General features: G+C 38.4%; 1 protein-coding gene across 4 annotated transcripts in view; it reads right to left on the bottom strand.

The window, feature by feature from the left end:
• cep112 (centrosomal protein 112) overlaps positions 1-12125 on the bottom strand; it is a 168235-nt gene that overhangs the window by 14294 nt on the left and 141816 nt on the right. For all 4 annotated transcript variants that reach the window (XR_007928915.1, XR_007928917.1, XR_007928916.1 and 1 more), the window contains one exon: positions 5840-5929. Coding sequence is in view for 1 of the 4 variants with exons in the window: in XM_051887107.1 (XP_051743067.1) it covers positions 5840-5929 (90 nt within the window). In the remaining 3 variants the exon portion in view is untranslated. The remainder of the gene's footprint in view (positions 1-5839; positions 5930-12125) is intronic.

Here is a 12125-nt window from a genome sequence, read left to right as displayed (position 1 = left end):
TGTCAGATTCACAAGGGTACATCAAAAACCTGCGCCACTCACAAAGTTTTGCGTCTCAAAATTGGCGGTTCTGGAGTCAAGAGCACCGGTTGAGTATGAAGCTCTCTGAATAGCACGCAAACTGAAAAGGAGCGTTTTCAAGAGGCGATGTGAGCAGAAATTAGAGGTTGGAGGAGACTCTTTATGAAGTTATGAGGCAGAAGTATGATTTATGAAGTGCCTCTCCAGTGGAGTGGGGCTCCGCAGTAGCACTGGTAATGGGAAGCTAATGGAAAATGACAGCACTTACTCTATGGTGCGCTGGCAATGGAGTGGAACAGATCTAAGGTTCAGGCATGTTTTTTTGTGGAAAAGTAAAACCAAATCTAATGTCCCTGTCACTGGCAAAAAAAAAAAATACTAACTATACTGGTATGTAGTACATGAATTGAATTTGTTTATACAATACAGTATTAAAGTTAACTAGAAAAAGCATCTGCAACTCATTTTATTGGTGTAATCTGATATTTTTCTGAGTAAAAAAAGAAAATCATCAAGAGAAAAGTGCAGCACTCATTGGGAATTGGTTGGGTTGTGAAAAACATACGCTACTCCATGTGGTGGTAGTGGCTCTGTCCTTAGGGGGGTTCCTTTTCGGTTGACATTAGTGGTGTAACGGTACACGTATTTATACCGAACATTTTCTCTACAGTTCTTTCGGTTCGGTACGCATGTGTACACCTGCCAACCCGCCAAATGCGGGTGTATTTCAACAGTGGCGTGTAACGCAGTCACTCCTACAAGCCACTTTGGCGGGTTGAATTTTATATATAATATATACTTTTAATATATATATTTTTCAATTGTAGTCTTTTAATAAAGCCATCTAAAATAATAAACTAAATGCAATATATAGTGTTGTCAAAAATATCGATATTTCAATACATAGACATTGAAATTTTTGAAATGCTTCCAATACTCATTTTCCGCAGAACAGATATGCGATACCAGCTGCTCTTTCTCTCTCTCTCATCTCTCCAACAGCGAGTTGACACACAAAACCGCCTTCCCTCACTCACTAGTTTCATTTGCTCCGGTTGAATATTGTTGGTGTTACAGGGCTTGAATTTCGGCATGGGATTGCACGTATTGCGCATAATTTTACTCGTTCCCGCAGATTTTGTGCTCACACCCTAAGTGTGCACACATAAAGCCGCCTCTCAGTACTAAATTGAGTACTTTTTCGCTGCTCATTGCGTCAAACACACAAAATAATGTCAAAATGCTGGACTTGGCAAGTATTCATGTAAACACAGTCAGTTGTTGTTTTAAGTGAACTATATGGCAATATTGACAGAGTTGTTTTATTTAAAAAAAGCCATATTTAAACCACTGTTTAATATACAAAAAAAACACATTGTTTGTTTTTCCCCAGCTGTACCGAAAACATACTGAGGTACATACCGAACAGTCATTTTTGTGTACTTTTATACCCCTAGTTGACATCATAAGCTTTACACATTTAAGAAAATGTTAAAATTGGTTCAAATTTGCTGTTCTGTTCTAAATACAAGATTCTATCTCATGTGAATTGTTTAAGCACCCGATATATTATATTACATTTTAAAATACTTTAATCAGTCTGCAGTTACATTTATTGATTACATGATTACATTTAATTGACACAATGGCAGCAAATTATTCATAATTTACTGATTCTCCATCATTCTTATTTTTCATCATTTTAAAATGCACAAATTCATGTTATTCCATATTGTAACGCATTCCCATTTTTTCCCTAAAAATTCTCAAAAACTTTTTGTCAGTTCAAAAAAATAAATATTTTAACATTTAATATAATTTAACATTGGCATTTTCACAGTTAAGAGATATTGTTTAACGGTCACCTGACATGCAGGCAAACAAATATAATATATATATTTTTTTTTAGCAAATTTTGATTTGCTTGAATTTATTCAAGATAACCAGTCCGTTCCGTAAATCAAGAAAAGTTTGATCAACCAAAAAACCAAAATTGTCCACACACTGAAAGACATCCAATTATACCAGGGCAAGGGTCTATCAGAAAAATTACTTTAATTTAACATCTGCAAAGTGAAAAAAATGCAAAAAGGTGATTTTACCTTATTAAACCCCTGCAGTTCCTTCAAGAACCTTAGTTTAAGAAACCCTGATGTAATGTAATTTTTAATGCAAATCTTGTTGTTAATAACAAAGAATGGAATATATGTTCTTTCTTGTTAAATATTTTCTGTATATTTATATAAAGATTATTTTCAAATGAATTTGATAAATGAGTTAGGTCAAAAGTAATTGAAAATTAGTCATATTATATTACCTAAAAATAATATTGTAATAGATTACGATTATGTTATGTGTTTGGTGATAGAAATTACATAGTGTACGTTTAATCAAAGTTTGAAAGCTTTGGAGCGTTAAATGCATCCTTGCTGACATCACTGAAATCCCAGGCTTGCATCAAAAGCTCAGCTTCGCCCTCACCAGCAGAGAAGGGAGATTCGGTAGATTAAGACTCAATGCCGGCACTGCAGTCGTCAGCACACTTAGCATGCAGCGAATAGCTCCTGTTTAACTAACATGTCAAATCCATCCTAATATGAAAATAACACCTTGCTGCGCCTCAGGAGGAAACCTCTCTGAGGACTTCGTAACTTAACTGTTTCGAAGGCTTTGTGTCTGTAATCGTCTCATCCTGCGTGCCAGCGAGACTGCGCAGAAACACACCGCTGCCATGCCGACATTTCATGCCAAGCAGGCGTGGAGGGGCCCGGAGCAACCGAGCAAGGAACATCTGTTTGAAGTCTGGGCAAAAAGAGGGCTGTTTTTGCATGCCGAGGATTGCATTACAAAGACATGTCTTGGAAGATAAACTGGGGCAATATCACTGCACTGAAAAGAGAGCAGGCCTCTCAGCCTTTATTTCCACATATCCTCCCTCTCTCACGAACACATTCACAGTGTTTGAGATGTGGAGTGCTGTGAGGGTTTATGAGGTGGGAGTAGATGTTCTTTGCAGGCGCTCTGTCTCTTAAGGAGGTCTGGGGTGGGCGATCACATTCCAAAGCGGAGGTCTTGTCTTCGGGTCTTGTTGAAGTCAAAATGAAATCAAAATTGACCCTAGACACAGCTCACCCCAAAATGAAAATTCTGTCATTATGTAACCCTCATATCAAAGTTGGGAACAGCTAATCCAGATATTTTTATGCATTACAGAACATCATGGAAGTAAAATGGCTTGCAAATGCTATTTCTTTTCTTTATATAATCTTGGATATATAAGTTTATACAACAGTTCTTTCTGGTTCTCGAATCTGATTGGCTGATAGCCGTGCGATATTTTAGTGATAACAGCACTCTTACCTTTTCACTGTTTGTATCACTCTGCTTGAAGCGACTGTCATGGCGGCCGAGCAAATCCACCGTAATTTTTGTAAGTACTACACTTCTTATACCACGAACTGTAGTTTTAAGAGTTTTTTAGGCAAGAATGTAGTTATTTAAACCTGAAATATGTGACTCATATTTAATCATAGCGCCTATTTTACTATTTGTTTAGACGTTTTTGGAGATGCGAGCTCCAGGCTGTCAGCAGCCGTTCAGTGCTTGTGTACCCACCGAGAACAGCCTCATCTCGGCCAGTGCTTCGGGGATTTGCCACTGTGTCTTAAAGTGGTTAAACATGAGATATAATTCATTTTAGGTACATAAAAAGGGCAATCTTTGGTCTTATTAATCTATTACTTGTTCCAGAGCAAATCAAATTGTGCTATGTTAAATTTTATAATTTAATATTAAGGCTATATTTAACTTACATCTTCTATAGCATAGTGGCCACAACTAGATGGGAAATATCAGACGAAGACTCTTCTCCGCTCTTCAAATACATAAAACATTAGCTTTTATAGACATAGTGTTTCTTTAGCAAAGAAAATGCTGTACATTTTTTTTTTCAAAACATCAGATCTTTATTTACCTTTGCATTGCAAAGAATCAGAGATCTCCAAACTGCGTGCGGCACTTCATTCACGATAGAGGTGGGGTGGATTTAAGAGGTTTGACTGACAGTTTGTGGATCCAATGGAGTTACGAGGTTTTGTCAAAAGCTCTTTAAAATCCCTTTCATTTGTTAAATATTTGTAAAACCCACATACAGGCATAAAGGGTGACAAATAGCATTTATTTTTTAAAAATAAAATAAAACAAAAATGAGGAAATATAGAGATACAAGGTTTCCGACCAGACACCGATGATATATTCTTAACTGTGTAGAATTTATTTTATTTTATTTATTTATTTTTTGGCATTTGGTAATTATCCACAGCACACTAGATGGAAACACTGCCGTAGAGCACTGCTTTTGTATGTTTGACTGAATTGTACAATTGTGTTTATTTCCTACTGTCATTTATAATGGCTATTGTTGTTAATTTAAATATCGTTGTTCAATAAATATTATTTTATATAAATATGTTGTATTTGTTATTGAGAAAGTGTCCATTAGTGCGTAATATGGATTGAGTGAAAGTTACATTAATACACCATTAGATGGTGGCAAAACTTTATGAGTGAATGAGACTCATTCAATGAGTCAGTCTCAAAAGACTTTTAAATTGAAAGGACTTTTAAATTGCAAACAAATGATGTTGTTTTAGCACTGTATGTTATGGAAAATTCCCTTAGCTGTAAAAAGAATACAAAGAACGCTTTCCTCAGCGGACATTCAAACAGATTTTTATAATGGATATAATATTATACACATCAACCTGAAGAAATGGTCAAACTGTCAACTTCAGATTTGAATCCGTGGCAGAAGAAAGTAGGTTTTAAAGAGGGTTTTAAAGACACTCCATTGTTGTTTCTTATTTATTTACACACTTGTGCCGTCGAACTGTTGTATAAATGCAATATCACACTCGTAGCCGTGCAATATGGCTGTATATCAGCACGCTGTGATTACCTACGGCACTCAGCCTGCAGCCTTGGCCAAATCACAGCTGTGCTGATATACAGCTATATTCTTCACTACTTCCACACAATTAAAGTGCATTAGGTACAAAATTAGTTGTTCCAATTTAGCAGACTTTAAATATGCCAGTTTAGTATACCAAAAGTGCAATTGAAAGGTATTTTTATTAAGTACATAAATATGTAAATGTATTTATAGTATATGTAGCATGATATAAATGTATTTCAAATACATTTTAGTATATTTATTTTTCACTAGGGCTTCCAGATATCTTCGACAAACAGCAAGATGTGTCATCATCTAGACACCATCTAGTTGTCCCTAATTGTAGGCGTCTGCCTATGTTTGTCATGACACAATCTGACCACTAATCTATTGGCTCTCAGTGAGACAAAAGGCATCTTTGGGGCTCTTCCACAGAATATGGTGCCAACTCAGTGCAGCTGTTCCTCTAGAGAGCCCGCCTGTAGTTTAACAGATACTTCAGCCCAGGGCACATCCCAACAACTGTCTGAGGAGCCCAGTTAAGGTCACCAGAGGTTTTCAGGACAAAAGGGCGTTTCTACACACATACCAGGTTCAGAGACCCTCCTGGAGCTACTAATCAGCTAATTAGCTCTCTCTCTGTCTTTTTCCTTAACTCAAGGTCAAAGTGGCCTGTTATTATGGAGAAATCCCTCTGAAACGAGGACAGCATTCCTGGCCCAGGGCTCTGGCTCTTGAAGCCGGATCTCATGGAATGTATAAAATGTGCACGGGGCATATCAGTGACTCAGTGAGGAGACGTGGCTTCTTCCTGGCCCTCTAGGGCTGTGGTACACACTCTGGGGTCCAAGCCGTTTGTAACTTTACCTGCTCCTGGTATTCCAACTCGCGGCTCATCAACTTCTTCTCAACGGCATGCAGCTGTCTCTGTAGAGCCTCCGCACGTTCCTGAAGAACCTGAATGGGAAAATTGTGAATCGAGTGTCAGATAAAGTATATTTCAGATAAAGGAAAGAAGCATCACTATCAATAAAGCCAAGCATCAATCAGATCCATAACGAAGGGTATAACATGCATCATAAACAGTTGGATCAGCCGACAGTTATCATTTTATATCAAACCCATTTAAAACAAAATCAGCCATTCATTCTTCTAAAGGGCCAAGCAGCAAAAGATTCTGCAATCACAGTGGAAACTGGCACAGTTCCTGTCACTTTGATCCAGATGTTTCTAGCACATCTGTACCACTATCCACCATGAAAATGAGGAAAACGAGCAGGATGCTAGTAAAGCAGTTGTTTGCCTTAGAGGTCTGCTAGATCCATTTAAGAAATTCTGATTGGATGAAAGCTGTTGCTCATCCTTAAAGAGGTCACATCCTGGTTACATGGAAACGTTTTTTTCATACTACATTCTATAACCTTCAGACAATTTATTACAACATGAAGCTACACAAACAGCTTGTTCATACCTCATCATTAACATCAACATATGACCACCCCACATTTGCATCTGAACACCTATTTAGCATTCTGCAACCTGCCCTGACCTGATGAAGGACAGTGCATGGAAATTAGCCAGTCCTTAGACATCAAAACAGAGGTAATTTACATATAGATGTCTTCAAGAGACAGTAGCAAAAACAACCTGTTTAATTGTAAAAGGCTCATGAAAAACCCTTTTTGGTGCATTATTTAAGGTTTTAAAAAACCTTAAATAATGCTACAAGTGGACTTAACTCTTCTGCAGTGTAAGCACTGAAGTTCCAGCATAGCTGTAATTGTTTTTGTTTTGTTTGTTTGGTGCCTGACTGAATGTCTGTGAAGGGTGAAAGGGTCAGTGATGGTGTAATGCAATGGAAATTGACCGACTGACTGCTAACTCGGGGTTCAAAATGAATGCTATGCCAAGCAAAAAATGTGGGTCACTTTTTTGAGGAATTGCAACATAATACAGTGTTTAAATCCCACTGTAAGAGAGAAGAAACCTTCAGCCTGTACTGATGTAATCAAACAGAAACAAGCAGTTGTGTACCATTCAACCTGAATGTATGTTTTTCAAAAACATTTCCAGTGGACAAAAAAACTCTCCATAACACTTAAAGGGATAGTTCACCCAAAAATGAAAATTATCCCATGATTTACTCAACCTCAAGCCATCCTAGGTGTAAATCTTCTTTCAGACAAACACAATCTGAGTTATATTTAAAAATATCCTGGCTCTTCCAAGCTTTATAATTGTAGTGAATGAAATGAAATTAATCCATATGGCTCCAGGAAGATAGTCATATACACCTAGGATGGCTTGAGGGTGAGTAAATCACGGGATCATTTTCATTTTTGGGTGAACTATCCCTTTAAGTTGTGAACCCAATGTACTTCCATCCCTTGCAGCCTCATTTACTGTACATCAGCATCAAATGAAATATGGTGTCTACCTAAGGCCCATCAGCAGGTGTGGCAAGTTAATTTTGGACCCTGGACTGGCCTAAAGGAAAATTTAGGAAGCTTGCGTAAAATATGACCTATATTGTATGGTAGTCCTCATCTAATGGAACACAACAAGCCAGTAACCCGAACGCCAGCAGACCCCAGAACTGTAACAGCCTTTGTGTGGTGATGTTTCCTGGAAGAGTGCTGACAGTTATGAGCAGAGTCTTTCATGTGGTTCCTAGCAGATTTACGAAACAGTCGAGTGCCGGGGTGGGGTGAGGGGCTGAAAATATCTCCGTCTTTGTCATAAAAGGACCCTGTCATCTGCGGCTCTCATTAATAAACAGCCTGAATGAGTCATTGTGGGTGATCCCTTTGTCCCGATGTTCTCCTGAAGAGCTCATCGGGTCCTTCCAGACAGGATAAAGGTCACCAGCTAAGCCGAGCACGAAGGTGAGGGAGGCCAGTAAAGACAAGCTCTTAAAGTGGATTTGTGGCCCTGTGCTCTACAGGGCTCCATTTCATTTGATCTCCTGGGACAGAGAGAGCACTCAATAGGCCACTTCACCGCAAACCCTAGGTCTCCTGGACTCCCGAGCTGCACTTGATCCAGGATACACCTTGATACCGCCTTGTGTTTTCCCTTGAAACCTTCCAAAGGGCCGAGGGAAGCATAGCAACCTCACAGCTGTTGTTCCTCTCTGCGTGAACGTGTGATTTTCTATGGTGAATCTCTCCAAACAGGGTCCAGATGGCCAGGGCGATACGCTCTTTATCAGCCAGCCAGAGCGGGATCAATCTAAACAAGCGGCAAACGTGGAACATTTGATTTCCTGGGGGCAAGGGAAGGGGGATTGAATGGAGAGAGAGGCATGGCAGTGGCCTTTATTCTCTCACTTTCTTGTCTTGGCCTTCTTAGTTTTCTTCAACAGCTGTTCATCCCCATAGATTACTAAAACACACACTCGCACACAACTAATACGGCGTTCACACACGTACGGACCTGCATAGATGTTGATGCGCAAGTTCTGAGCTGAAAAGCTCACTCACACACTCAAAGGTGAGACCTGAGTCATTTTTCTTGGGTGGTCCACCTCGAACGATAAGGCAAGTATGTCTCCCTCGGGTAAAGGCAATAGAAAAGAGAAAAGAGAAAAGAGAGGGCCTCTTTAAACTGCAGCCCATGTTTTGTTAGCACTAGCCGGCTATTCATGTGGAATTTCTATTTGTAGTGTGCTGCTTTAAGAAGTTTTCCAAGCGTCAGATTAAAGAGATCCACTAATGACGACAAGCCAGAGCACTTTAAAACTACAGAAGTGCAGTTCTGGCCCAGAGGGCTGTGCACACATCAATGTGGCCGTGTGAGAGAGCTCGCACTGCTAAATTACAGACGGTCTTCCCTTCCCTTCGCTCTGTCTTCCAGCTGCGCACATGTGAGGCTGATGATGACAGCAGGGAATGTGGATGTGGTAGATATAATGTCTTTAACCTGACTATTGAACGACGGATGTGAGGAAGAGTTTTGCTTGCAACAACAACTTGTTTATTAAGAGCAGATATTCATTTAACGTTTATTAAGTCAACATGGGATTCAAATTACCTATGTACCTTCTTAATAAAAGTTCTGGTCTTATTGTGAACTATTCATCCATGAAAGAAAAAAAAAACATTCATAAGTAAGGAATAATTGACTACGGGCCGTTGAATTATTAGAAAATAATGCACATTTTTTTATTACTTTATTATTTTCTAATAAAAGTAAAAGTTTTTGCTAATACTATGGTAACCACACCTCGCGACACTGTTCAGATATTGTATTTCAAGACATTTGTCAAGTTTTTGTCTTCAAAACACTCGTGTGTGGAACTAATTTCTTAAGCATTTCAAGCCTTCGTTGTTAATTCCAAAATTGTATTGTATTGTACTGTATGTGTGTGCGTTTGAATGGGAAAGCAGGAGGAAGAGAGTGCTTTCCGTACAAAATAAAATGTAATTTTGTGGCAAAAATAATTTGTCATATAGTTTATTATATTTATTTTCTTGGTCAGTGTCGTTGTGGGTTTTGGCTCTTTTGCTGTTGCAGGCTCTAAGGACCTTTGAAATATCTGAAACCATTTGGTGAAGTGATATGGACATGTAATGCGGTCAAAACCTGCCTGGAACTATTTTAGCTGCGCATTTCCCTGAAAATAATTGCGCACCTTAAAATGTTCGTCAACCAATCAAATTCAAGCATTCAACAGCTCCGTAGTATAATCTTTGGTAACACTTTTCTTTATCTTTATTCTTTATTCTCTTGACATGACTTTTCTTTTCTACCAATGTAACAAAGGTTATAGGGTAGGGAAAAATATATAAAATTTTAAACAAATATAATAACCAACTAGAATTTTGCTTTTTCTGAAGAAAATGTGAGAGTTGTTCATCTGTGCAAAATTTGGTGCCCTGATGTGTGTTGTGGGTGGTTGCCAGGGTGTCGCTATGTGGTGAGTATTTTTTGTTGCTGCTGTGTGGTTGCTAGGGTGTTGCTAGAGTCATTGCTATGCAGTTGCTTACTGGCGCAAGTCAAGCCATCTTCAAGTGTAATTCAGTGTAATTCTTTTGTGATTTTTTTCAACCGTTTACCAAGGTAAAAAAAAAAAACATAAGAAAGAAAGACATATTCTTCTGACCCTGTGACTCTTTATGAGGCAGATATTGGGTTTGTAAAAGCAGTGTTTGAGCCTTTATTTCCTTTCTGCTTTGGTGTTTTGTGGTTCTGACACAGTGACTGCTGCTTTCAAACAATCACAGTTCAATAGCATCCACAACTCTCCCATGCCAAGAGCTGAGCATGCCAACACGTCCTTCACAAATCCTTCAGCAAACTACAAACACACAAAGCAGCTTGTGGGAGAAAAAAAGGGTCCAGTGCAGTGTAATTAAAACAGACCTGATGCTTGGAAGTCTTTTGAGAACAGGAAATGGAAATATGAAAGCAAACTACTTTGTTTAACTGCCCTTGAGTAACAGATACTACATACTGCTACATCTGAAAGAGAAAAGACAGATTTTTCTATTGCTGTTGCTCACACTAAAAGCTGCATGGATTTGATGAAAATGAAATAGAAAATTATATTACTGAATCAGTGTTCAAAACCGCAGCCTTGCCTGATTCACTAGGGCACGCTTCCAATGATGTCGGTCAGGTCGGATTTGGAGGAAAATTTCAGGAGAAAATAAGGTTCTGTTATAATGGCGACAGATATGCTGCTTAAATGTTCACTTAAAACTAAATTTTTTTGTCATGTCTTGTAGGACTTTTTTCTTACTATCAGTGACTCAAGGGGCCCTATTTTAACGATCTAAGTGCATGGTCTGTGCACGGCAGTGTCCGAATCCACTTTTGCTAGTTTAACGACGGGAAAAATGGTTGGCGCCAGGCGCATGGTCTAAAAGGGTTGTCCCTATTCTCTTGATGAGTAATACGTGTGTTTTGGGCGTAACGTGCAATAAACCAATCATCTCCTATTCCCTTAAAAAGTCAGTTGTGCTCACGCCATGGCGAATTCGCAATTTAGGGATATGGCAAGCGGAAAAACTGAACGCTTCTCTAGCGAGGAGACGGATCTGCTCGTGCGCATGTGAATAGACCATCTACGGGAAAGGCTGGATTCCACCAAAGTATTTTTATCTTTATGCACACAATAATAATCTTTTACATTGTGATCCTGTTATGTTTAATATTTGGCATGTTTATGTTCTGCTGCTGTGTGTGTAATAAGAAAAGCGTACGCACGCCTATAAGCGCATATTACTAACGGGCTCTTTAAATAACAAAAAAATATTGCGGCATTGACTTTAGACCAGGTTTCAGTTGGTCAATGGCGCAGTCTATTTCAGTTGCCTCAAAATATTAACGCAGCAACAAAGCTGAATTTTCAGCATCATTATTCTTCAGTGTCACATGATACTTCAGAAATCATTCTAATATTCTAATATAATAAATGAAATCTGTTCTTCATATAAAGTGATTAAATCTCTTTAAAAGACTTTGATTAAACAGCTCGGTTCAAATGTTGACCTTCATGACCTTTTTGGATCTTCTAAGCTTTGGTTACTTGGACTTTCAATGGAGGGACAGATATATCTCAGGTTTCATTAAAACATTTCTCAATTTGTGTTTGAAAGATTAACCAGTTTTATGTGTTTGGAACAACATGAGGGTGAATAAATGATGACAGAGTTTTCATTTTTGTGGGAACTATCCCATTAAGGAAATTATGCATCATGTACAGTTCGAGAACACCCAATATTCCATGAAAGGATCAGCTTGGATATTCTTTACCAGTTGGAAAACTTGAAAAAATGAAAATATGGTAGCTATGGTAGCTTTTTATTGACACACTGTACATATTTATGTAGGATCTGTTGACTGGTCTAGCTTCTGATAAGGTGGGGGGTTTGTTTGTTTTTTTGTTTTTTATCTTTTTATTATTAGAGTTGTGATCCATCAGTTACACAAATATTTCTTGTTTTTTTTTTTCAATAAAAAGACCTTAAAAAAGTATATGTATAACAATGCTCTAGAGCACCCGGGCAAATGCACAGACAAACGGAACTCACATTTTCTTCAGATAATGTTTCCTTCTACTTTGTTATTCTTTTTAAAAATGAGGACACAAATGTGTTAAACTCAGGTGGGAGGTGAGGGCTGTCTGACAGTGTGTAATGAACAGAAG

This window comes from Ctenopharyngodon idella, chromosome 3, assembly GCF_019924925.1.
Source record: "Ctenopharyngodon idella isolate HZGC_01 chromosome 3, HZGC01, whole genome shotgun sequence".
NCBI classification, from domain to species: Eukaryota; Metazoa; Chordata; class Actinopteri; order Cypriniformes; family Xenocyprididae; genus Ctenopharyngodon; species Ctenopharyngodon idella.
Note: the sequence above shows the minus strand (reverse complement) of the source record. Positions and strands in the feature narration are given on the sequence as shown.